Source organism: Lynx rufus, unplaced genomic scaffold (genome assembly GCF_022079265.1).
Source record: "Lynx rufus isolate CCGP_SWC_20201006 ecotype Redwood Valley unplaced genomic scaffold, mLynRuf1.p SCAF_8, whole genome shotgun sequence".
NCBI lineage: Eukaryota > Metazoa > Chordata > Mammalia > Carnivora > Felidae > Lynx > Lynx rufus.
The window spans coordinates 122,106,761-122,134,590 of NW_025814896.1; the positions used below are offsets into that span (position 1 = coordinate 122,106,761).

The window sequence follows — 27,830 nt, forward strand, 5'->3', positions numbered from 1 at the left end:
AGCTAGGGTTAAGTAATGACTGGGACAGAGTGGGAGAAAGGGAGAGCTCTTTCTGATGAGGCACTGTGGGTACGAGGCAAGGAATCCTTTTTAGTGTTCTTCACTATGAGATTTTAGTGAGCTTGCAGAAAAGGTTTAAATTAATATTATGTTCAATTGATTACCTAAAAACTTTAAAGATATTTGTTGTGTAAAAGCTTTACCTGAAGTTTTCACTTGTAAATGTCAGGGAGGGCAGTGTTACCTAGTGCAAGCTGTCAGGCTCCTGGATGTCCATAGATAGGGTTAAGAGATCAGTAAGGTCTTAACAAAACTCTTCGCATATGTTAATTGAACCATAAAACAAGGCTTTCACTCTAAAGCCTATCTGAAATATACAGTTTCTCTGCTACATGGAGGTATTTGTTTTTGAAGGCAATATTTTAGTTCTTTTACTATTTGTCTAGCAGGCATTGATGAGAGGGAATTGTTTGAAGACGTGGGAATAAGAGGATTAAGGCAGGAGGGAGGGGAAAGGTTCTCCTTGGTGTCTGTGATGTGGGCCAGTCCTGTATAGAGTTCTGAAATAGTTTAGTTTGTCTTGGTGTTCCTTCCCCCAGGCCTTCTCATAGAGTATGCAGACAGAGGGGAGCATAGGGCTTGATGGCCTCCAGCCCTGGCTAGCCCTTGGAGTGCCTGGTGCTGTCAGATCATGCTCAGCCACCTCAGAATTTGTTTTCTTCGTAGTGTGGCTGGTCTTGGCATGATGTTGAGAGGAAAATAATTAGATTATAGTATTTCACTCTAAGGTAGGAAAGACCACTAGCCCTATTATACTTTAAACAGGCTTATATTTTTAAGGAAAATTGTCATAACCCAGATCAATTTCTAATAGAATTCTGGGCAATGTAAAAGAGAAAAATAAGAAATTTCAGTTAATGTTGAGGAAGATTTTTTTTCTTTGCAAGGAAATAATGAAGATAGGTTGGCCTTACTTGGTGTTTGCATCTGCTTTTCTAGGTTCCTTCCCCTCTTCCAGTTCTGAAAGCTCCAAATTTTTAAAAAATGTTTATTTATTTTGAGAGTGACAGAGCACAAGCAGGGGAGGGGCAGAGAGAGAGGGAGAGAGAGAATCCCAAACAGACTCCATGCTTGGCATGGAGCCCAGTGTGGGGCTTGATCTGACAACTGTGAGATCGGGACCTGAGCCGAAGTCAAGAGTTGGATGCTTAACAGACTGAGCCGCCCCGGCACCTCTGCAAGCCCCAAATTATAAAATGATGGCTGTAGTGAAAAGAGTGAATCATAAAAAGAGTGAAGACTGCTTTATAAGTTAGTGCTTAGAGGTGGAGATTGCTTTTCTCTTCCTTTAAGTGGATATGTTTATTAGATGATCTTCTAGTATGGCTTGGCTTTCATAGTTGTGGTTTAGTTCTCTTTAATGTGGGCTACTTATTCTTACAAAAAAAAAATCATTTACCATTTAAAGAATATACCCTTATTCCAAAAAGTTTTTGTGGTGGGTAAAAGAATTTATAGTTGTTTAAGCCTGATTTTTCTTAACTTTTACTTGCTGCAGTGCATTTTTTTTTTTTTTCAATTGTAGGTGCTTCTAAAGTAAAGAAATATCGTAAGTTAATTTTAGAGCAGGCAAAAACAACAAGCCTGGAACTGGTTCCAGAAGAGCCCTCTGAGCCTGTGCCACCTGTTATAGTTGATCATGAGAGATTGAAGGTAAGCTTAGCTATTCCCAGTTTATTTTTTTAAAGATTTTATTTTAAAGTAATCTCTACACCCAGTGTGGGGCTCGAACTCACAACCCCGAGATCAGTAGTTGTATGCTCTTCTGACTGAGCCAGCCAGGTGTTGTCCCCCCATCGTCAATTTTAAGTGAATGGAAACACATTTCAATATGTTTGTAGTCAGTTGAACAAAGCTAGTTTTGATAATCTCTTGCTATAACCTAGGAATGTAAGTGCTTTGGGGCTTCTAGTAAAAAAAAAAGAGTTTTGTGTGTTTTGAGGGATTTAGAAAATGGTCTTGGTAATAAACTAAGCCCTAGAATCTTCTAAAATCAGGTGTCACTGTTCCATTATAGCCTGTGGTGTCTCTTACCTAACCATTTGAATATAACTGTTTCAGTGTGAACAATGAAAACAAACTTTATTTTATTCTCTTTTCTTCTAATTTTTCTTAGAAATTGCTTGATTTATTGGTAGATAAAAGCAACAATCTGGCAGTTGATCAACTTGAGAGATTATATTCTCTTCTTAGTCAGTGCATCTATCGTCATCGTAAAGATTATGACAAATCACAACTTGTAGAGGTAAGTGCTCAGTGCATCCTTAAACAGATACATGCTTTTACTTGTCCACCCCACCTCCCCCCAAAAAGGGAAAAAAGTTAGTCTCTATCTTTCACCAAGTAACTGAAGAATGTTTTGAAGATTTAAGATTAGAAGACTCATTAAGAGTTATAGTTTGAAGAATAAAGCCTTACTGTATCATTTTGTCTCAGGACAGAAGTAATCTGAGATTCTTTGTTTATGAAAACGCAGAAATTCGTGGTTCTGGGTTAGGAAATACACAGAAGAGCATGCCACAATTCTCTTGTCCCTTTCTTGTTACTGACATCACTAAACATATCACTTGGGCCAGTTGAATGTGGGGATGGCCTTACAGTCCTTACCAGTGCTATCAAGGCAGCCACTGCTGATTAAAGGAATGGGCCTGGGCAGTGAGATCTGTTTGCCACCCCATTAATGATTAGAAGAGAACTTAAAAGGCATCTCATTAATCAGATCTAGTCCTATGAAATGGCTGCACAAAGGAGTGCTTGTTCTTTTGTTTAGGCACTTTTAAAGTGAATTGTTCCCTTTCTAGACAACTTCGGGCCATAAGTGAGTTCTTCCTTATAAATAGGAACTCATATCTGTTCATACAGTTTACATCATCAAGCCACACTTCTGCTTTTTGAAGTCATCTGAGCAAATAGAAACCCACTAAATGGCTAAGTGACTTAGACTCCCTATTCATTTGCCTGTTAGCTTATTTATCTGGTGGTCTGGTTATTACATATTTATTGAATGCCTATAGTTCCAGATACTGTGCTAGATGTTTGGGCTGCAAAACATGAATAAGACAGTCCCTGCTCTCCAGGAGCATTTCTAGTATATTAAAGATTTGTATGCAGAGGATGGGATTATTTTTCATGTGTAATAAGGAATATTGGACTTGAATCAAAGGAAGAGAGCAAAGTATGTGAATGTATATTTAAAAATTGAGGTCATATTGTATATTGTTTTATAACCTGACTTTTTTTTTCTTATTCAGTAATAAGATGATGAAACATTTAGCAAAAGTGATTTTTATTGATCATATATGAGAAATTTTTGATCAATGATAATCTGGCCTATTAATTGTATACAGAGATGTACCAGATGCCTTAGATGTATTTGACACTTGGCCATCTAAGTGAAATGTGTAGGGTAGAGTTCTTTACTACCCCCCAACCCCACCCACCCAGAACTTGTTTGTTCACATGATTGACATTTGATTAGCTTGAATGTATTGAATACTCTTTAGTACTGAAACATTTTTCAGTAGGGGACTTGGACCTCTATAATCTAGGGGTTTTGTTTAGGGAGGGAAGGGAGCTATAGCAGAATCACCAGTGAGTGGCATTTCTGCTGGTGATGGCAGTGACTATTTCTGGCTCTCTTTTTTTCCCTCCTTTTTTCTTTCAGCTCTGATTAGAGTGAATTGCAGTGGGAACAGGTGCATTCTACTTTGGGTACAAGTTTTACTAGGCTGAGTACATTCATTTTGCTTTGGGAGAATATGAGTAAAGGAAGGACTCAGGCTCTGGAGTAAGGCTACCTATATTCAAATGGACTCTTTTGTTTATTAGCTGACAAATTATTTATATACATAAATCTCTTAGTACAATATCTGGCACAATAAATACTCATTGAGTGGTACTAGCATCATCCATTCGCCTAAATATCCAATGGGAGGCATTTGGAAGTGTCTAGGGCAGATAAGATAGTCTTACAGAGAAGCTCCCGTATTATAATTAGGAAAATAGATAAAGCTTAACTTGTATCTAAATTTCTTTCCCTAAAAAGTTAGAGTGAATTTTCCCATAATACTTTTGTCCTTCCTTTGATAGATAACATGCACTTTTTTTTCCCCTTGTAGGAGATGGAAAGAACAGTTCATATGTTTGAGACATTCCTATGAACTTTTCAAGATGAGTGGTTTATCCTCTCCAATCTGCTCCTGACAGAGCAGTCTTCTGAGCCATTCAATTTCAAATTGCACCAATTATGTGCAGAGCCTTGGTGTAAAGTGCTCTCTCACTCATTCTTTCTCTCTGTTGAATTTGGTGCTATTGTCTCAGGTACCTGAAACCAACCAGCCTACAAGAACCAAACAGAACTTCAGAAACGTGTTGTATTTTCCACAAATAAAAAATACAACCCCACAGATTGGAGATTTTGGTGCTACAGAAACTGCTCTCACTTCTGCTCCTCTTTTCGTGCACTCTCTTTTGGAGACTTCTCTCTTAGGGAGCAGACCAGCAAACTTGAGGAAACTGGATGGGGCAGTTCTCTTAACTGTGTTGAATTGTTTAAACAGTGGGCAACCTGTTTTGTTTTTTGTTTTTGTTTTTTTCCTTCCCCTCCTTTCTGCTCCTTTTAGCGTATTTGTTTTTATTTTTTCCTCTGGGTAATGGACTGAAACCTGTTTTAGAGTTGGCTATGGTATATTCTGGTGGGAAACTGAAGAAACTGGATGAAATTAGATTAGGCTCTTTAGAACTGCCTTTAACGTGCCTTTTAATTCATTTGAGAAAGGTAAGGCTAAACAAAAGGATGGGCTTGTTTGTAGCAAATCAGTTAGAATGTCTCTTTGGTCACAACCTTGAAAATAAGTTTTGATACTCTGTGTCGTTGAGAGGCAACCAGTGTTTTGGTATAAAATGCCTATCTTGTTTTCAAAACTCAATGAAGACACTCATTAAGCCACATGATATATACTAAAATGGTAAGTTTTCCTGTATGGTCTGTTTCTGTTTAAGAAACATGTAATAAAACAACAACAACAAATACTACCCAGTCCACCAAAAAACTCACACGTTTCCAGCATTGCTGACAATGATGGCCAGAAAATAGATAGATGACATTTTTTTCTTCTCTCAGTGGCAATTTAATAGTTATTCATGTTTGAGTTCCCAGAGAAGAATGATTTCGTGTATAGTAAATTGTTACTGTTTTGTTTTAAAGCCAGGACTTGCCAAATGGACAGAAAAGAGGAATTTGTCAGAAGCTCCATAAAGTTCATATTCTATATGCATAGTTGCAGGTGAGCTCTGGTATGGTCCTTGAATTAATGGACATTAATGGACATTAACAGTATTAATGTTTAAATCCCTTACCATAAGCTTACCTTCACAACTATTCATTTTGATTGGAACCCGTTTTGGACCTTGTTGAGTGATTTCTCTGAATTGTACTTACCTAAAATTAATTATGGGTTACTAGTTTTACAAAAACTTTCTACAAATTTGGAGACACAGTCTAGGCAGTTGCAAAGAGGCAAAGGGAGTGCAGTGACATTTTTTTATCAGATGATTTTTAAACAAAAAAAGTAGAAAATTTTGACAAGTTGGCTTGATAACTTCATTCATTGTAACCGTTAGCTGCCGGTGTGTCTTTCCAATATATGCAACACATATAGTTTGGGTTTTAATTAGAGCAAATGGTCTTGGACTACTGCAGAGATACTGAGCTACCTCAGCTTTTTGTATTTTAGTTACCAGTAGTGTTTACAGAGTCCTGTAATCACTTTGCCACCGTTTACACGCTGAAGCTAAGGTACTTGTCTCCTTGTCTCTGGCTGTTTGGAGTGTGCCCAATGCCAGCGCAGAAAGCACACGTTGGCCGTAGGCTACTGCAGTAATCTTAAGTGCTTCTTGGCATTTACATTAACATTTTGCGCCTTCTAATTATAGCTTAATTTTTTAAGAAATGCCACTTTTTTCTTTATACCTAGTCTATGAAGTTTTCATAATATTCAGTTAAGTCATGTAATTCAAGATGCTACCCGTGTAGACACACTGTATTTTTAAGGTGGGCAAGTGCGATTAACGATGAACCATTTTAAAGGGGAGGTTATTTGAAACCTCTAATTTGATTATTGGGAGGATTTTCATGCTTTCTTTAGTATTTATTACCATCATACCAGTTCAGACTATTTTACTGTCTAATACATTAGCATTTTGTATTTTGATGGAAATTGTTACAGAATTTAAAGATTTGATGAAATAAGATGTAGCAGATTTTTTGTAGCAAGTTTCTGCTAAAAGGGTTTTTTGCAAGTCTCAGGTTCTTGCTGCACTATTTTTTTTTAAATATTTATTCCAGTTACTCTAATTCAGAAGCATTCTGTTCAAGTAACAGCAGCACTTGTGAAAGGAAAAAAAAAACGCACATGTTCTTAGTAGGTTACTAAATTTGTACAAGTTAATTAAGATTTTAGCCATCAGTGGGTTTGACAAGGGAAATTTATTTATGTTTAGCATTAAAATGCTTCCAAAAGATCAAGTTTTTTTTATTTTAACCTTGATATAGATGGAGAAATAGGAGGCACCCTCAGTATGATAGGAACTGCCACTTTGAACAGTTTAGGTCTTAAAGAGAAAGCCAGTCTAATGCCAAGGGGAGAAAAATTAGCTGAAATTATATCAACTCCTCTGCTCCCCTTCTGCCCCCTCTCCCCCCCAAAAACCACACACTATACCAGTTTTGCTTACTTTACAGATATTTGGTGGTTCTATAGTTTAAAGCAGCTTGTGAAATTATCCAAGTGGACTCAATTTTGTTTACCTTTATGTAAGTTCTTAATTTTTGCTGTATAGCATTGGCGAAAATATGTACAAATTGACCTCTGTTCTTATTTCCTATTGTGAGCATTATAAATGATAGCTCCTATGTAAAACTTTGCTCTCAGATCAGTAAAATATGTATCACAGCACAGCCCAACAATGGTTAATGCTCAGCTGTGGGGACCATGGGAGCTTTTTGAAGATGATGGAACCGCACTAGGGTTGAAACTGATGGCTGTGGAGTTAATTGTGTTTTTGAGCTTGAATCTCACCTGTGATTAATTTTGTTTTGTTTTGTTTTATGTCCTTTCATGACTTGATTTCTCTCATATGCCAATGTATTTGTAGGTTTACTGGATTTTATTTTTAGGGAGTGGGGTGGTAATATCTTCCCATTTTTGGTTAAGTTGGTTCAGCTATGGTGCTATTCGGTAGGTTATCTTCAGTGTCAGGTCCCGTAGCTGAATGCCATTGTTATTATAATTATTATTTGTAATCACATTGTAAGCTTGAATTTGGGCTTGTACCTGCATCTTTTGTATTTTGTACATTCAGTTATTTAGACTTTGGGAGTCCTCTTTGGTTTCAGTCACGTATGTCTACTTTGTAGATTAAGTAGACTTCATCAACTATGGTCTATTTTGGGTTTATAGTTTAATTTAGAATTGTGTTAAATTGATGTTTTGCATTTGACTTCATTTTACATTAGTTTGAAGTAAATTATTTAATTTTTGAATTCTGGAATTTTGAACATTTACTGTAATTTGTAATATAACTGCTGTGAAATACTTGAATAAAGATGGCAAGAAAAACCTGCCTTTCTTTAGCCTGACGATGATTACTGTTGGCTGCAGATGCAGTGCTACCATTCTAACCGAACTTGTCTGTTTTGCAGCTAGAGCCTAATGATGTTTATTAAGTACCGCCTCCCCCATCCCCCCCCCACCCCCAGCCAAATCTCATTATAGGATTCTTTTAGATTCTAGCAGTCCTCGGTATTGTTTTGCTAAACGTTTTTCTGTTGGGAAAGTGTGGTTTTAATTCCAGTTGAAGGTTGTCTAAAATATGTTGTATAGAAGCAAATAGATTACTTCTGACATTTGTTTTTCTGTTTGGAAGACTGTTCCAGTAGACCATCAGGTAGTTTGGTTAACTTACTTTATAGTGTTTTCTCTTAGATCAGGTAGTTACCAGCATACTTTGAATAGTACATAGAATTTAAATATGGAAAAATTTCATACCAGAATTTTGAGGGGCTTGTTGCTTCAAGGGAATAGAATGTTCTTGGCTTTAGATTGCCTATGTTTCTGCTATCTACCATGAGATACCTTTTCATGTCTTGAGATTAGGATACTAACCTTAATAGAAGTCCTTAATTTTTCTTTCCTTCTTTTCGTTCCTTCCTTCCTTCCTTCCTCTTTCCTTCCTTCCTTCCTTCCTTCCTTCCTTCCTTCCTTCCTTCCTTCCTTCCTTCCTTCCAAATCATAGTAAAAAGGAACTGGTTGAATTTGAACAAGACTTTGTTTTTCTTGATTTTGCAGATTGTATTAATTTTTATTTTTAATTATCTGTGTATAGCAAAAGACTGATAGTAATAAACCTGGGAAACAGATTTTTAAAAATTTTAGCCAAATGTTTATAAATTTAAAAATTTTTTTTTTTGAGAGACAGCGTGAGTGAGGGAGGGGCAGAGAGAGAGGGAGATACAGAATCTGAAGCTGACTCCAGGCTCTGAGCTGTCAGCACAGAGCCCAACGCGGGGCTTGAACCCATGAACTGCGAGATCATGACCTGAGACGAAGTCAGACACTTCGGTGTCACTGACTGAGCCACTCAGGTGCCCCTAGCCAAATGTTTATATAAAAGTAACTTATAAGTGCCTTTGAGTGTCAGTCAAGTTTTTAGAGCTCTGGAGAGAATTTGGGCTTATTTATCCAGTTTTACTTTCTGTTGGACTCAAAACTACAGTAAAGTGAGAGACTAATCTTTAAAAATTTATTTCATGTTATCTCTATTCCCTAGCACCTGCAAAGTTCTCTGTTGGCTATCTTTTTAAAAATAAATTCCCTCTCAGACCTGCACAGTCGTGTCTATTATGTCCCAGGCACTATGCTAGACACATTCTCTGTCTTTAAGTAGCTTGTAGTACTCTAGGGGAGGCTAGTGCATATACCAGTAGTAATGATTCAGTGGGATAAGGGTTGTAACAGAAGGAACACAAACAGTGTTCAGAGTTATAAGAAGGGAACCAATTAATTCTGTTTAGGAATGGGGAAAATGAAAGTCTTCAGAGAGTTGGCATTTTATTTGCCTTTTTTTTCTTTCTGGCTGTTTTAGAGTCTAGCCCCACTCTACCAAAACTGTTCTTAGTTTTCTTGTGATCCTTCATATTACATCATATTGTGTTTGTATGACATTTATACCACTCACCCTGGAGTATCTTTATTTTCAACTTATTGAAATATTGGTCATATTTCAGGGCTAGGCTTAGATTCTCCACCAATACATCTCCCTTACTGTATCATTCCTTCTCAGAACTTAGCTGTATTTTGTACTGCATAATACAGTGAATTACTAATATTACGCAAAACAGTAATATATTCACGTGGGAAAGGAAGTATCACATTTCTTCTGCATTCCCTGTAGGAATTTAAAATAGTGCTGGGCTCATGGGAGATGCTTCTTTCTTTTTGGTTTAATTGACATAGTGAGTGCCTACAATGTGCCAGGCATGGTTGCAGGTGCTCAAACTAAAGCAGCAAAAAAAGCAGAAAAAGTCCCTGTCTTCATGGAGCTTAAATTCTTTTAATGCTTTTTAAAAAAAATGTTTATTATTTTTGAGAGAGAGCGAGGGGGGGGAGGGGCAAAGAGAGAGGGGGACAGAGGATTCAAAGTGGGCTCTGTGCTGACAATAGCGAGCCCAATGTGGGGCTTGAACCTGAAGTTGGACGCCCAACTGACTGAGCCACCCAGGTGCCCCAGCTTAAACTCTTTTAGACGTAATGTGTCATATTTCTGACATGATCGGTCAGGTTCAAGTTATTTCTAAAAGGAATTCTCTCTTTAAACATTGAATAAAGCATTTTGTTAAAAACTTGCCAGTAACTCTTCCTTTTCCTCTTTGCTTTCTTCTATTCCCCGTCTTAGTGAATAGAGCCGTATCCATCAAGGATCCAAAACCTGTCATTCTAAGTTTTATCTTCTTTATGGTGCATCTCCTTCTAATCATGCAGCATGTTCTGTTGATTTTTATCACTCTAAACATGCCTCCTGCTCATCACCCTTTCTCCATCTTTATCATAGCTGACTTAGTCTGGGCACTAATGCTTTTGTCTGGACTAGTTGTAATAGTCACCAATATAGGAGAATGCAAACATGGGCAAAGACATTGTGTCTGTCTTCAACAGGATTTTTACCGTATGATTTAACATTCTCATATTTACTAGACACTAGGGATTGTTCCGAGTGCTTTACAAATGCAAATTTGTAATTTTTCTTAATTTTTTGAGAACCTTTTGAGGCAGGTGTTACTATTATCCCCATCTTACAAGCCAGGTAAGCTGAGACGTAATTTGTCCAAGGCTAATTGCTACTTCACTGCCTCTTGTCGGAGTAGACAGATGCACAAGCATATTCAGTATACTGTGGCACATGTCACAATTGAGTTATGCGTAAGGTACGTGGTGTACAGAGGAGGAGTGTACAGCCCAACCTCAAGAAAGCCTTCCCAGGAAAACTGATGCCTGAGCTGAGGCATCAAGGTAGGAAAGCCTTTCCAGGCAGAAGGAACAACAGAAGCATATACTGAAGAGTAAAATAAAATAGCATGACGGCAGCAGGGGAAAATACAAGCGGTTCCTAATCACCAAAAGTCAGCCTTTATATAACAAAATTATTTGAGCCATGCCGCTGGCCAAGCACAGTTCTTGGATTTAGACTTACAGCTGAGGACAGGACAGCAAGGTCCTGGTTCTTTGGGGGTTGATAGTCTAATGGGCAAAGAGTAAACAAGATGTTACCTCATAATGTCCAATGCTTAGGTGATAATGAGTACAGTAGTAGTACTAGTAGCAGTAAAAACATCTGAGTGACTGGTAGGTACTATTTTAAGAATAAACCATTTAATTATCACAGTATCTGTGAGGTAAGTACTGTTGTTGGTTCCATTTGACAGAAGAGGGTACTGGAATATAATGGCTGAGCAACTTGCTCAAGGTTACAAATCTAATTAGTGTTAGCTGGGATTCTATCTTTTGTGGTTTCAGAGCTTGAATTCGTCATCAATTTATCATTAAGATGAATGATAAATTCATTTGTCCTTGCTCAGGTTTTTCTCCCCTATTAGTAAACATCTTTAAGTTGTAGAATACTGCAGAGAGTAATAAAACGTGCATGTTCCCATCATCCGGAATTAAATGTTAACAGTTTTTCATAATTGTTACAGTTCTTTTTTTAATGAAAAAAATTCTAGATGGCATTGAAGTCCCCTTCCTACCACTCCCCAGTCCCATTCCTTTTCTTCTTCTCCAGGGGGAGCCACTCTGATCACTTGAATGAACATCTTTCCTGTTTTTAATGCATTATTTGAGAAGGTAATAGTGTGGGTGTTGAAGCCAGACTCAGTCTGAGCCAGACTCAGTCTGAATCCTAGGCATGCCCCTTTATTGGCTGTGTAACATGAAGCAAGTTACTTCACCTCTCTCCACATCAGTTTATCCGTACAAAGAGGGGTGGTGATAGCACCACGCCCATGGTGATTATTATGAGGATTATGAATTTGAATCAGCAAACACATGGTAATGCACTTAGAACAGTCCCAGGCACATAGTGTGTTCAGTATGTTTTAATCATTATTACTGTAATTATTACTATTTGTATGTATCCATAAAAATGGTTTGGGGGTTTCTTAAATGTACATCAATGGAATTATTTTACATCTTTAAAAACGTACATAGTTTTAATTTGGAAATGCGTGTATGTGGTTTAAAGAATAAATTAGTTCTAGAAGGCTTGTTCTAAAAACCAGTTATCCCCTGATTTCCCCTCCCTCCCCCAAAAAGGAATATTCTTCCCACAGCCAATTGTTTTCAACACCTTTAACTAATTATTTTGGTATGCATCTCTGTGTTTCTAAATAATATTCTTACATGGCTACTTTTTTATTTTCCAGTTTTTGCCAAGATCTTGATTTCCCACCATGGAAGAGAATAGTCACACCTGTCCCCCAACATACCCACACTTCCTGCTTTCTCACTCTCCCAGTTAGTTTTAGTTTTTGTTAGATCATTGTTTGGTATGTATATGATTGTGACTATGTAAAAGCTATTGCCAGCTGAGATTTTTAGGGGAGAGTATGATTGGTTTCCTTTCCTGTACACTTTTTTTTGTTATTTGCCTAGTTTTCTATTATTAACAACTATTTTGTACCTAAAATTCGTCCCCAGAAATCCAACTCTATTTAAAAATTGTTTAACCTTTTATTTATTTTTAAGAGAGAAAGAGTGCGAGTGGGGGAGGGTCAGAGAGAGAGGGAGACACAGAATCCGAAGCAGGCTCCAGGTTCTGAACTGTCAGCCCAGAGCCCAACGCGGGGCTTCAACTTCTGAGCTGCGAGATCATGACCTGAGCCGAAGTCTGCTGCTTAATCGACTGAGCCACCCAGGTGACCCAAACTCTCTATTTAATATCTTCAAAAATATAGAGTATTCTAGCATTTCATCATTTTGAGAAAGTTTGTCCAGGAGCATTCCAGTCTTTTTCACTGGTGTGTAGAAAAGGTCTTACATAGCCGTTTTCCTGGAATCTCCCTCCACACCACCCTTCACCTTTTTCTTAGTGACATTTATATCCCGTGTGCTGTTGGGTAGTCCAATGCTATTCTGATTCTTGGTACATTTTCTTGATTTTGTTTTCCTTCCTAAGGCTTTTAGGATCTTCACTTGTACCCTAATATTCTAGAATGTCATAGATATGTCTGGGTGGGTGTCTGTGCTAGTGGGCCTCTCCACTCTGGAAATTTATATCCTTCAGTTCTGGGAAATTTTCCTGAGTTATTTCTTTTTTTTTAAAAAAAATTTTTTTTTTCAACGTTTATTTATTTTTGGGACAGAGAGAGACAGAGCATGAATGGGGGAGGGGCAGAGAGAGAGAGGGAGACACAGAATCGGAAACAGGCTCCAGGCTCCGAGCCATCAGCCCAGAGCCCGACGCGGGGCTCAAACTCACGGACCATGAGATCGTGACCTGGCTGAAGTCGGACACTTAACCGACTGCGCCACCCAGGCGCCCCCTGAGTTATTTCTTTATGATTTGCTCGCCTTGTTTTCTTTGTTCACCATTTCTACAGTCACTGTTCTTTAGATATTGACTCTCCTAGACTGTTCTCTAAATTCTGCTTCCTTCCCAGTTTTTATTTGTGTGTTTAATTTTTTCAGAGCTATTTTTTCTTGATTTTTTAAAGTATCATTTTGTTCTTGTTTAATGATTGTAAAGTCACTCATTAATCTCTCTTGAGGATATTAATAATTTTTTTTCTTGGTTTTTCTTCTCCCTGCATAGACTCTTTCCTCCAAGTTGCCTTTCCTGTTTGTTTTGGCCACTGTTTAGTATTGCAGCTTTTTCTTAAGTGTTTGATAATTCTTTGCTATCTGCTCATATTAAAGAGTGGATGACTAAAAAACTGCTTTCAAAGCATTGCACAAGAATATCCAGATGGGAGAGTAACAAGGCTTTCTCTGGAAAATACCATAAGCCCAACAGGGAATAAAGCTAAAGATAGTAACACTGGGGATTCCCAAGAAACCATCCAGCCAGATCACCTGACAAAGTTGTATAGATTAGAAATGATACATACAAAGTCAAATAAATGTTGGCTACTTCAGTGTAATTCTCTATTCTTTTAAGAACTGATCCTGAAATTTTGCAGTTTGGTTATCTCAGTTGAAATCTCTTAGCAGAAATGCCTTTGTAGATTATTTTTACAAATGATTTTGAGATTTTTGAATATACATATGTACTCCTTTTGTTTGCTCCCACCTTTGCCCTCTTAACCTCATTTTCCTTTCATTAGGCCAGTATTTTAGATCCAAGAACTCAGAGGGAATTAAAGTGTTCTTTAGAAGATTTTGTACTGAGAGCTTTTATCTTTAGGAGCAACAATTATCTTTAAAGTGTTTGGAGGTGATGGAGTCAAGCTTTCTTCTTAGTTTGACTTCTCTTAATGCCAACTGTGTTCCTGACAACACCTCTTGTTCCAAAAACAGAAATGACTGTTCTATATAAGACCACTTGGGTTAATGGTCCTACCATTAATGCTAATATGGCAGGTCTGAAAGCCCACACTCCAAAAGCCAGAAGACACTCTAATTTTCTTAGTGTAATTTCTGTTTCTTTCTGGAAACCTGGTGGTCTAGAATTTTTTCTAGTTAGCATTTTGATTAACAGAAGAAGCATAACTCCAGGGAAAGAAGTCCTATACTAGTTAATCCTTTTTTACTTGTTCCTGATGACTTTCAAGCCAAGAAAGATGAAGGAGGACTAGACTGGAGGAAAAAAAGGTGAGTAAAGCAGAAAAAAATTTAGTGCTATTCATATATATATATATATATATATATATATATATATATATATATATGTCTTTATAAGTTAAAAAAGTGTTTTGGGCCTTTCCCCTGCTACTCATCTACTGAAGATATGGAAGTTAGGAGTGTGACCATTCCATTCAGATATCTATGACAACATTGTATTGTTTTGTTTTGTTTTGTTTCTATCTATGTAAAAAAGTAAGCTCTACCTATGCCCAATGCAGAGCTTGAACTCAAAACCCTGAGATTAAGAGCTGTATGCTCTATGGACTGAGCCAGGTACCCCCTTGATAACATGTTTTTAATGTCATGCAGCATTGTGGAGTAGTTGCTAATGAGTTGCTAAGTAAGTATTGAATTTAAAAGGCCAACATTTTATTTTAGTTTTTAAAAAAGTTTATTTTTGAGAGAGAGAGAGAGAGCACAAGCAGGGGAGGGGAAGACAGAACACACAGAATGTGAAGCAGGCTCCAGGCTCCAAGCCATCAGTGAATAGCCCAATGTGAGGCTAGAACCCACAAACATTAGATTGTAACATGAGCCAAAGTTGGACGCTTAACCAACTGAGCCACCCAGGAGTCTCAAGGCCAACACTTTAGTAAGTTATAATAGTTTTGGGAGGTAGAGGTCAAAAAGTTAGTTTGAAAGACTGAGTAGTTTAGAATTAAATATTTTATATATATACATATACATATATATATGTATATGTATATATATATGTATATATGTATATATGTATATATGTATATATGTATATATATATGGAAGTACGGTGGAAGATAAAGCAGTGTAAGTAGTTTGGGGTTTTGTTCTGGAGGACCAGCCTAAATACCATGTGACAATCCTTGAATGTTTTTGAACAGCACCATGACATGGTGAAAATCAAGTTTCAGAAATAATTATTTGATAAGAATGTGGAAAATAACTATTTTCTTTCAACAAGATATGTTGACTACCTACCGTTTGCTAAGTATGTGCCAGGCACTGAGGCTACAAAGCTAAGGAAAGCAGTTTCTGCCTTTGGAAGTAACTACTCTGTAGAAAAAGATATATTAAGAGAAAAAAATTTTTTTTTTAATTTAGGTAAGTGCAGTGATAATGATGTAGCTGAGATGCTATTAGATCATAGAGGAAGGGAACTTAACCTACATAGGAATTCTTGAGAAGGTTTTCTGGTGGATGTGATACCTTAATAGCATCTCAGAAAATGAAGGAATGTAGTAACAAATTTGGAAGAGCATTCCAGGCAGAGGGAACAGTATAACAAAGACATAGAAACAGAGGCAAACATGTTAGGTTCATACCACTATGGGCACATCTAGTTTGCTGTGTTCTAAAGCAAAGAGTAGTGTTTGAAGTTAACAAGGACTTTGTATGCCTTTCTTGTGTTCGAGGTGAGAAATGCTGCAGGCCTGAATGAGGGAATTTGTGGTAAGGATGGTGAGAAAGGGGTAGTTTCTCTTAGAAAATGAAGGGGTAAAATCATTAGAACTAAGTGATTGGATTTGGGGGATGAGAATAAAAGAGGAGCCCCAAATTGCTCTTAGATTTCTGCCTGGTATTCAGGTAGATGAGTAGCACCATTAACTGAGAATGGACAGGAGAGAGTAGCAAATCGGGAGTGAATGCAGCGTTGGACATTTTGACATCCAGGTCCAGCAGACCTTTAGATATACATCTTAATATCTTAACATATAATATAATATCTGTAATGTCTTAAATATATCTGAAGCATGGGAGAGTTCAGAATTAGAGACTTTTGGGGTCAGCTGCCCTGAGTGTCGTTTTAACCACAAGTGTGCATCAAGCCATTTCGGTGGTTCTTTGAAGCAGAATGAAAATGGTACATAGAGGAACAGTAGTGTTTAACCAGTGGTAGAGGAAGTCTTACAAAGCAGACTGATCATAACTTGTCAAAAGCAAGACAGCCACGAGTAGTATCACAGAACTCAAAAGAAGATTTTATGTTCAAAATGAATAATATCAAATGTTCTAGTGGAGGCTAATTAAATATGTACTGAAACCTTGACAGTAGATACGACAATTTGGTGATCTTTTTTGTTCTCAGGAAAAAGGGAAGGAGTCAGGGCATAGCTAGAGAGGTACACAGAATTGAAGAAAGGATTGTGATAAAAATGAAGACTGAGCATGTTTATATACTGAAGGTGACAGCAGCTAACGTTTACTGAAGACGTACTGGATTCCAGGCCGTCTTCTAAGGGTTTCATGTATTAACTCATTTATTCCTCACAGTAACCCTATAAAGTAGATACTCTTTTCCTCATTTTACTAAAGAGGAGAGTTAACCACAGAGAGATTGTCACATGGCTGACAACTGGTAAAAGAGCAGAATCAGAATTTGAACCCTGGGGTTCTGACACAATAGGCCAGTTATTTACCCATATCCTATACTGCCTCCATAGAACTGTAGAGATTGTAGACATGGAGAAGAGTGGTAATTAATGGATTAAGATCAGAAAAGACTGGAGGGGATAAAGTCAGGAACATTGGTGAGAGTTTTGGTCTTGAACAGGAGTGAGGATATTTAATTCTTGAAGACCAGAAACCAGGCCTACAGGTGGAGGTGGTAAGTTTGGGGATGGGATGAGACAATTGTCAAGTTTAAGAATTTAATCACATCAAGCTTTTCCCATCAAATACATAGCTATTTATTAAATTTATACATTGTTATTATAAAACATAAACACAGATATGGAAAACTGCTGAAAAACAAACGTATAGCTTATCACGAACTATTACAAGATATAACCATCCCCCAGGTAAAAGAAATCATCAGCCAATCCAGAAACTCTCTTTGTGTTCCATTCCAGTTAAAACCCTCTTTATCTCTCGCAGTGTTACCAGTATCTTAACATTTATGGCAATGAGGTTTTCTTACAGTTTTAGCAGATGTGGGCATTTCTAAACTCCACATTTAAGTTTTTCCTTTTTTACTCTTTTGTCCTTTGAATCTCAACCTACAGATTCCTCCTCAGTCTTTTTTCCTTGTCACGAATTTGATGAAGAAACCAGGTTTCCACCTGTTGAATTTCCCAGAGTCTGGATTTTGCTGATTGAATATCTATGGTGAGGCTAATGTAATTTGTTCTTTGTGTTTCCCATGAACTGGTACTTGGATCTTCAGTTGTGCTGCCTTATATGGTAGCCACTAGCCACAAGTGTCTATTGAGCACTTGAAATGTGGCTAGTCCAAATTGAGAAGTGCTGTAAGTGTAAAATGCACACTTACTTTAAAGATTTATTATAAAAATAATATGAAATATCATTAGTTATTTTATATTGACTGTATACTGAAATGGTATGTTGGATATTTGGGTTCAATTTATTAAAACATAATTTCCATCTAGTTCATTTTACTCTGTGTAATGTGTTTACTAGAAAACTTAAATATGTATATGGCTTATGTTTCTATTGGGCAGCACTGATCTAGAGGCTTAATCATTAATCAGACTCTGGTTCTACTACTTTTTGCAAGCCTACTTCGTAAGTAAGAGTGTGTTCTTTTGTTAGGCACATAGTGTCTGGTAATTTATTTATTTTTGTGATGTTAGCAGTGATTGATACTAAATGCTTAGATATCTTAATTCATTAAAGTTTGCAAAATGGTGAGTTCCAATGAAATCGCTCCTTACTCATTTGTGATTGTGTTGTCTGTTCTGTAGGTATGATTAATACTTGATTCTTTATCTTTAATAGTTTTAGTTACTTATTTAAAAAATTTTTTTAAGTTTATTTTGAGAGAGAGCATGCATGGGAGGGGCAGAGAGAGAGTTGGGGGGGGAGAGAGAGAGAGAGAGGGAGAAAGAGAGAGAGAGAGAGAGAGACAGAATGAATCCCAAGCAGTCTCTACACTGTCATAGTGCGGAGCCTGATGCAAGGCTCGAACCCAAACCTTGAGATCATGACCTGAGCCGAAATCAAGAGTCAGTCTCCCAACCAACTGAGCCACCCAGGTGCCCCTATTAACTAGTTTTAAAAATGAATGATCTTCCTATTCAAAACTGATGAATTAGTTTTCTTTGCATCATTATGAATTCATAGCTTGAAACATATTTGATATAATTTAGTGCATTGTCATTAGTATGCATATTGCTGCTAAAATGTTCCCATCTATGGCCTGTGGGGAGCCTTTTCAAGTTGGTTCCGGAGTCCTTTTGACACAACTCTACTAGTCTTTATTAGCTTTTATGATTTTTTTTTTTCCTAAAGAAAAAGTGTGCCAGTGTGAGCAGGGGAGGGGGCAGAGGGAGAGAGAGGGAGAGAGAGAGAGAGAGAGAGAGAGAGAGAGAGAGAGAGAGAGAGAGAGAGAGAGAATCTGAAGCAGGCTCGATGCTCAGTGTGGAGCCTGCCATGAGGCTCAATCCCATGACGATGGGATCATGATATGAGCCGAAATTAAGAGTTGGATGATTAATTGACTGAGCCTCCCAGGTGCCCCAGTCTTTGTTCACTTTTAAACTCTGCTGTGTCTGTAGTAATATCCCTTTTTTTGTATCTGAAATTAACAATTTGTGGCTTCCTTTTTTTCTTTGTTAGTCTACTTTTATTCATCTTTTAAAAAACTAATGTTTGGTTTCATGGACTTTTTCCTACTTTTTTCATTTTCAGTTTTCTGATTTACATTCCTAAGTTAATTCCTTCCTTCTGTTTGGTTTATGCTTAGTTTCTTAAACAGGAAGTTTAGATTATTGGTTTGAGACATTTTTCTTTTTTAATATGAAGATTTACTGTTAAAAACTTATAAGCAATGTTTTAGCTGCATCCCAAACATTTTGATATGTTGTATTTTTCTTTTTCATTCATTTAAAAATATGTTCTACTTTATCTTAAAACTTCCTCTTTGACTCCTAGATTATTTAAATTTGTATTATTTAATTTTCAAGTATTTGGGGTTTCCTAGATTTTGTGTTGATTTCTCATTTAATTCTGTTGTCAAAAAACATACTGTGTATGATTTTAATTCTTTTAAGTCTATTTTGATTTTTGTTACCTTGAGTATGATCTATCTTGATTAAGTTAAAAATTTTAGCTGTTCATTTAGTTAGTAAACTCTGCACCCAACGTGGAGCTTGAACTCACAACCCTGAGATCAAGGGTCACATGCTTTACCTACCGAGCCAGGTGGGTGCTCGGTTAATATTTCGTATCAACCTTAAACGAGGTGTGTATTGTGTTGTTGGGTGGAGGGTTCTATAACATTAAGTCACATTGGTTGCTTGTGTTGTTAAGTCTTCCGTATTCTTGCTGGTGTTCTGTCTACTTCTGTCAATTACTAAGGAGTATTGAACTCTCCAACAATAACTGTGGATTTGTCTGTTTCTCCTTTCAGTTGTGTCAGTTTTTGCTTCCTATATTGATGCTCTTTTGTTAGTTGCATACACATTTGGGATTGTTATGTCTTTTTGGTGAATTGAACGTTTTATCATTATGTAATATTCTTCTTTGTCCCTAGTAATTGTCCTTGTTCATAGTCTTCTTTGTTATTAATAGAACTACTTTAGTGTTTTTTTAATTAGTGTTTGTGTGGTCTGTCCTTTCCCATAACTTTACTTTCTTATGTCCTAGCTTTTCATCTTTCCATACATAAAACCTCCTTGTTCAGCAAGAAATATGGCTCCCTTTATTCTGAATATGTTTATTTTCTAAATCCTTAATTACATAAAAAGTAGTTAAACCAGAGTTAACCCATACCACTGGGGAAAAAACCCTGCTAAATATTATGTTTATAGTGCTTTTGTCTTTAGTATGAGGGTATATAGTCTAAATACTATGTTCAGAAGTTACTTGGGTTAATCTCTACCTCTACCCCCATTTACCCTGCTTATATTATTTTTTTAAATAAAATATAAATTAGATTCTGGGGCACCTGGGTGGCTCAGTTGGTTAAGCATCTGACTTGATTTCAGCTCAGGTCATGATCTCATGGTCGTGATTCGTGAGATCAAGCCCTGTGTTGGGATCCCCACTGGGCGTGGATCCTACTTAAGATTCTTATTCTCACTTCCCAACCTCCACTCATGAGCGCTCTCTCTCCCTCTCAAAAAAAAAAAGGGTTAGATTCTTTTGTTTTCTTGTTTGCATTCAGTTTTAAGTTCACTCCCATCCTTATTTGTTAGAGTGTGTAAGACATTAACATACTTATAAAAGTCATAACTATTCAAAATAGTTAGATCCAGAAAAGTGTCATTGCCCCCATCCCTTCCGCCACTAATCTCATTAGTTTCTTTTTTATCTGTCTGGTGTTTCTCTTGCTAAAATAAAGTTACACATTCTCTTATCCTCTGCCCCCCTTATTCGTACACAAAAGGGAAGTTATTATAGATACTCCTTCGCACATTGCTTTTTTAAAAAAAATTGACTTTTTGTTTTGTTGCAGTTTTAGGTTTGTAGAAAAGCAGCATAAAGGACAGAGTTCCCTTATATCTCTTTACCTGCCCCCTCTTCACCAGTTTCCCCAATTATTACCATCTTCTACATCACTATGGTATATTTATTATAATTTATGAGCAAATATTGATATATTATTATTAACTAAAATCCATAGTTTACATTAGGGCTGATTCTTTCTATTGTACATTCTCTGGGTTCTGACAAATGTATGACATATATCCATCATGCAGCATCATTAGGAATCATTTCACTGAGCCCTGCAAGCCTCCTGTCTCCCCCTGATCATCCCTTGCTCCCTTCCCTGGCAACCACTGATCTTTTTTTTTTTTAAACATTGTTTTTTAAGTTTTTATTTAGTTTGAGAGTGAGAGGGAGAGCATGCACATGAGCAGAGAAGGGGCAGAGAGAGAGGGAGAGACCAAATCCCAAGCAGGCTCTGTGTTGTCAGCGCAGTTTGACACTCCCACAAACTGTGAGATCATGACCTGAGCTGAAATCAAGAGACCCTTAAACTGACTTGAGCCACCCAGGCACCCCCCCTCCCCCCCCAGTCACTGATCATTTTACTGTCTCCATAGTTTTGCCTTTTCCAGAATGTCATGGAGTGAGAATCACGTAGGATGTAGCCTTTCCAGTTTGGCGCTTTTCACTCAGCAACATGCATTTAAAGTTCCCTGGTGTCTTTTTATGGTTTGATAGCTCATTTCTTTTTAACACAATAACATTCCATTGTATGGATGTACTACAGTCTGTTACCCATTTGTCTATTGAAGGACATCTTGGTTGCTTCCAACTTTTGGCAATTTTGAATAAGGCTGCTATAAATATTCATGTGCAGGTTTTTGTGTGTACATAAGTTGGCAACTCATTGGGTAAATACCAAATATCATAATTGCTGGATTATATGGAAAGAGTATGTTTAGTTTTGTAAGAAACAGCCCAACTGTCTTCCTAAACGGCTGTACTATTTTACATTCACACCGGCAACAAATGAGAGTGAGTGCCTGATGTTCCATCTTCTCACCAGAACTTGATATCGTCAGTGTTTTGGAATTTGGCCTAATAGGTGTGTGGTAGTATCTCATTGTTCTAATTTGCAATTCTCTAATGATGTGGTGTTGAGCATCTTTTCACATGCTTATTTGCTGTCTTTATATGGAAGATGTTGGTTTAAATCTTGTGTGTGTAGTATATATATTTTTTAATGTTTATTTTTGAGAGGAGAGAGAGAGACAGACGGCCTGAGTGGGGGAGGGGCAGAAAGAGAGGGAGACACAGAATCTGAAGCAGGCTTGGGACTCTGAGCTGTCAGCACAGAGCTCAGTGCCGGGTTTGAACTCATGAACCATGAGATCATGACCTGAGCTGAGGTTGGACGCTTAACCAACTGCCACCCAGCTGCACCTTAAGATTTTATTTTATTTATTTATTTTTAAGTTTTTTAAATGTTTTATTTATTTTTGGGAGAGACAGAGACAGAGTGAGAGCAGGAGAGGGGCAGAGAGAAACGAAGGAGGCTCCAGGCTCTGAAATGTCAGCCCAGAGCCTGGTGTGGGGCTTGAACCCACGAACCGTGAGATCATGGCCTGAGCCGAAGTCACACCCTTCACCAGCTGAACCACCCAGGCATCCCTAAGTTTTATTTTTAAGTAGTCTCTGTACCGAACATGGAGCTTGAACTCACAACCCTGAGATTGAGAGTTGCATGTTCTACTGACTGAGCCAGCCAGGCGCCCCTGTATTGTTGAGTTTTAAGAGTTCTTTGTATAATTTGAATCATAGTGCTTTATCAGAGGTGTATTTTGCACATATTTCCTCCCAGTCTGTGGCTTATCTTTTCTACTCTCTTAACTGTGTCTCTATCACTTTTTTTTTTCATTTTTTTTTTTTGAGAGAGTGCAAGAACAAGTGGGGGAAGAGCAGAGAGAGAGAGAGAGAGAGAGAGAGAGAGAGAGAGGGAGACCGAGGATCCGAAGCAGGCACTGTGCTGACAGCAGAGAGCCCCATGTGGGGTTCGAACTCATGAACCCCGAGATCATGACTTGAACTGGTCAGACACTTAACTGACTGACTCACCCAGGGGTGCCCCAGCTATCATTTTACTTTTAAATTTCTGTACATTATTATGTATACTTTTAATTTTTGTATACTTTTATATTTCAAGTAGGTTTGTTTTAGAAACCTGGGTCTTTCTAGTTTTTTTTTCCATCTCCTAATCTCTGTTTTTAAATTGGGGTATTTAGATTATTTACATTTAATGTAATTTTTTTAAGTTTATTTATTTATTTTTTAAATGTTTTTTTAAAGTTTATTTAGTTTTTGAGAGACAGAGACAGAACATGAGCTGGGGAGGGGACAGAGAGAGGGGGAGTCACAGATTCCGAAGCAGGCTCCAGGCTCTGAGCTGTCAGCACAGAGCCCGACGCGGGGTTTGAGATCATGAACCATGACATCATGACCTGAGCTGAAGTCGGCTGCCCAACCGACTGAGCCACCCAGGAACCCCATTAAGTTTATTTTTGAGACAGAGTGTGTGTGAGCAGGGGAGGAGCAGAGAGAAAGGGAGAGAGAGAATCCTAAGCTCTCTGATAGCACAGAGCCTGACTTGGGGCTCAAACTCATGCACTATGAGATCATGACCTAAGCCAAAATCTAGAGTCAGATGTTTGACCAACTGAGCCATCCAGGCACCCCCATTTAATGTAATTTTTAAAAATTGTGGTAAAATATACATAATTTACCATCTTAACCATTTTTAGGTATACAACTAGTGGTATTCAGTACATTCACATTATTGTGCAACCATCAATCACCGCCATTCATCTCCAGAACCTTTTTTATCTTGGAAAACATATACTTCATATAAGTAGAATCAGATGGGGCGCCTGGGTGGCTCAGTAGGTTAAATGTCGGACTTTGCTCAGGTCATGATCTTGCAGTTCATGGGTTTGAGCCCTGCACTGGGCTTTGTGCTGACAGCTCAGAGCCTGTAGCCTTCTTCAGATTGTGTATCTCCCTCTCTCTCTGCTCCTCCCCCCACCCCTCAAAAAAAAATTAACATTAAAAAATTAAAAATAAAAAGTAGAATCAGACTGTATTTGTCCTTTGTGACTGGTTTATTTCACTCAGCAAGAATTTCCTTTATTTCTGAGGTTGAATACTATTCCATTGTGTGTGTATATTGTGTCTTAAAAATACATTAATCGATTGGTGGGCACTCGGGTTGCTTCCACCTTCTGGTTATTGTGAATAATGCGATGAATGTGGGTATACAAATATCTCTTTGAGTCCCTGCTTTCAGTTCTTTTGGGTATATGCCCAGAAGTGGAATTGCTGGGTCATATAGTAATTCTATTTTTAATTTTTTAAAGAACTGCCATACTGTATTCTGTCATGTTTGCACCATGTGCAACTATGATGCACCATGTAAAAACATTCCCACCAACAATTCAGAGTGGTTCTGATTCCTCCCTATCCTCATCAACACTTGGTATTTTCTGCATTTTTGATAGCAACCATCCTAATGAGTGTGAGGTGGTTTGGATTTAACTTTTTATCTTTTCTGTTTGTCCCTCTTTTTTACTCTTCTTTTTCTCCTTTTTTGGAGTCTTTTGTATTATTTAAATATGGTTTGGTATACAATTTTAATATATCTGTTGGTAAGAGGGATTTTGCAGATATGATTAAGGATTATCAGATGGGGCGATTATTCTGGATTATATGAGTGGGCCCAGTGTCATCACAAGGGTACTTATAAGAGGGAGGCAGGACAATCAGAGTCAGGAAAAGGAGATGTGATTACCAAGCAGAGGTTGGAGTGACATTCTCTGAAGATGGAGGAAAGGGCCATAAACCGTGGCATACAGGAAGCCTCTAGAAGCTGGAAGAATCGAGGAAAAAAGATTCTTCCCTAGAGCTCCAGGAAGAAACACAGGTCTCTTGACACCTTGATTTTAGCACATTAAGACCCATTTTTTTACTTCTTGCCTCCAGAACCATAAGATAGTACATTTGTGTTGTCCTAATTCACTAAGTTTACGGTAGTTTTTTACAGCAGCAGTGGGAAAATGATACAGCTCCACATGTGCACCACCCAGGGGCCAGTCTAGGGGGCTCTGGGGGTGGTCCACATCATGGTTTGGATGTGGCCTTTGCTCTGTTGATCTGGGTCATTTCTACGCATGTGCAACTCAGGATTTCATACAGCAATTTAAAGGGCCTCATTCTCCTGCTCCCTCCTCTTTGACATCTTCTCCCACACTCTTGGGTTCCCAAGAGTCCCCTTTCCTGGTGGTCTAGATGGAAAGAGAGAAAAGAAGCTTTAGGGATTTGCCTGTTATCATCGTCATTGGTGCCATGAGGACAATTTATCACTAAGGCTCAGCTGGGTTTAGGTCTGGAGGGTCTAGAGAGAGTGTGTTCCTTCTGAGATCCTGGCTGCCCTAGAGTGTAAGCTGAGAGATACAGAAGATAAAAAGGAAACCTGGAAATTCACCACTGTGCGGGTCATTGTGTGAGTGTTGTGTTTCCTACCCAGTTCACCTGCTTTATGTGGTTTTCAGAATCCTTAGGTAATTGCTTATGTCTTTTGTCCAGGACTTGTGCTTGTCATCAGTGGGGGAGAGAGTGGGGTGTGCTCACTGAATCTTAACCAGAACCAGAAATTCTTTCATTTCTTTGTTAACTTAAAAAAATTTCTTGCCTTTTTTCCCCCTTCTGTTTGTCTTAAGGCATTACCTACTGGGTTTGTTGTTGTTGTTGTTGTTGTTGTTGTTAACTTTTATGTTCTTTCTACTTTAGTATACATTTCTAACGTGATCTTTTTTTCTAATTCTGATCTTTGTATTGTTCCAGTTTTAGTGTGTGTGCTGTTGAAGCAAGCACTCTCATTCTTCCTGAGTTATTTCATATCCTTTGTGAGTTTTTCTAATTCAGGTTTATATTGTTGTTTTTTTTTTTTCATTTTTCTGTTATTTTGTGTCCTTTTGCTTTTTTGAAATAGGTCATAGTTTTCATGTATTTTTTAGGCATGTCTTTCTGGAGGGCTCTTATTGCCTTTAGGGGGTAGCCTTCTCCTTTTAAAGTTTCTTTTCTTGTAATATATTTATATGAGATTTCCCCTCAATCTGTTTGTTGCTCACTTTTATATGAGATTTCCTTGAACTTTTAGAAGGAAGCCTGAATTTCACAGCGCTAGAGCTCTCTCTTCTGTTATTTTTGTGAAGTGTTTAAAAAAAATTTTTTTTTTAATCTTTATTTCTGAGAAAGAGAGACAGAGTGTGAGCGGGGGAAGAACAGAGAGAGGGAGACACAGAATCAAGAGCAGGGTCCAGGCTCCAAGCTGTCAGCACGGAGCCCACTGTGGGGCTCGAACTCATGAACTATGAGATCATGACCTGAGCCAAAGTCAGACTCTTAACTGACTGAGCCACTCAGGTGCCCCGGTGAAATGTTAAATATAGGGCTGCTTACTCTCTGAAATCTCTTGACTTGGTTCTGTCTCCTACTTTTATCTGGGTCTCTCTTTCTTTGGTCCCTGTGTTGTTCAGTTTAGACTCTGTCCCTAGTAGCTTTGTCTCTATGGGGTGTGGTCCCGAAAGGGGGCTTTGGCATATTGTTTTTGAGGATTCACAAGGCTCACGTGTGCACAGAACCTTGCCTTCACCTGAGGACTGCAAGGCTTCTAGGCTCAGGTGCCCTTAGTTCTGCCCCCAGCTCTCCAGTGAACGCCTGTGGGCGTTCTTAATTCCATTAGATGCCCATGGTTCTCCTCTTCACATATGGACCACCGTCTCACAGATGTTAGTGGTTTGATCCTACCCACTTGGGATTGGGGGTTCCAGAGATTCCTTGTTACTTAGTTTTATTTTAGATGTTATTCATGAGTCTGTGAATTTTTCATTGTGGTTTCTCTGTTGTCAATGGGCTATTCAGGAAGATTTAAAAAAAAACTGTACTGCCTTTGTTACCATCCTCCACCTCAGTTGTTTTTTTGCAAAGGTTTGCCCTTCTGCCAAGAGAGAGGGATTCTTTTTTTTTTTTTTTTTTTTACTGTTTATTTTTGAGAGAGACAGAGTGTGAGCAGGGCAGATAGAGAGAGAGGGAGACACAGAATCTGAAGCAGGCTCCAGGCTCTGAGCTGTCAGCACAGAGACTGATGCAGGGCTCGAACTCACAGACCACGAAATCATGACCTAAGCTGAAGTTGGACGTTTAACCTACTGAGCCACCCTGTGCCCCAAGAGTGAGGGGTTCTAATTAGGAAACAAGGGGGAAAGTGAAGGTCTGCAGTAGTCGCTGGTGGAAATAGGAAGGAGCCTCAGGAACAATGAGAAAAAGGTGTGGGCACCATGTATGAGTCATGGCACCAGCCTATGTAAATGTGGGTTTTTATCTCCTTGTAGTATTACCCCAAATAAAGTCTCAGAGGAGGCTGATAGTTAGATTGGGATTACAGTTAGGATTGTAGTTTTGCCTTGTTGGTCTGATTGAAGGACCAGAATGTTAGGTCCTTGAGATAACTTTTGGAAGAGGCATTCCATTCCTGGGTATGAATGGACATGAAACCAGGGTAACCAGAGTAGGACTGCTAACTTGGGAGACAATGGAAAGAATCTAGGAACTGAACATCTGTAATGAAACTAAAGAGCAAATATAGAAGGGGAACCATGTGAATGTGCTAGACGGAGAATTTTGTCAGAGCTAGAGTTTAAAATGTCTTGGGTAGAACAGATACAGGTTTAAAAAAAGGGTCCAGTGTCAGGTGCAGCTTCAAAAATTTCATCCTTGTAGGTTATCAAATGCTCTGGAATTTCCAGTTTCTCAACAAATGGTAAATCAGTAGGCATTACTCTTTGAGAGCCACATGTAAAACCACAGGCTTAAAAAACTTGTGGAACTATTAATAAAAAACACATGAATAATCTGAATCATGTGTCTGTGGCTATCTACACAGAGCTTAGAGCTTTC

General features: G+C 38.1%; 1 protein-coding gene across 3 annotated transcripts in view; it reads left to right on the forward strand.

Annotated features, from left to right (window-relative positions):
• Positions 1-27,830, forward strand: part of ATAD2B (ATPase family AAA domain containing 2B) — a 191,093-nt gene that overhangs the window by 156,752 nt on the left and 6,511 nt on the right. For 2 of the 3 annotated variants that reach the window (XM_047069262.1, XM_047069263.1), the window contains exons 26-28: positions 1,586-1,713; positions 2,177-2,305; positions 4,179-7,685. In XM_047069262.1, the coding sequence (XP_046925218.1) occupies positions 1,586-1,713; positions 2,177-2,305; positions 4,179-4,220 (299 nt within the window). In that variant the 3' untranslated portion in view covers positions 4,221-7,685. Of the gene's footprint in view, positions 1-1,585; positions 1,714-2,176; positions 2,306-4,178; positions 7,686-27,830 lie in introns of those variants that run through there. The other variant, XM_047069264.1, reaches the window with a different exon arrangement.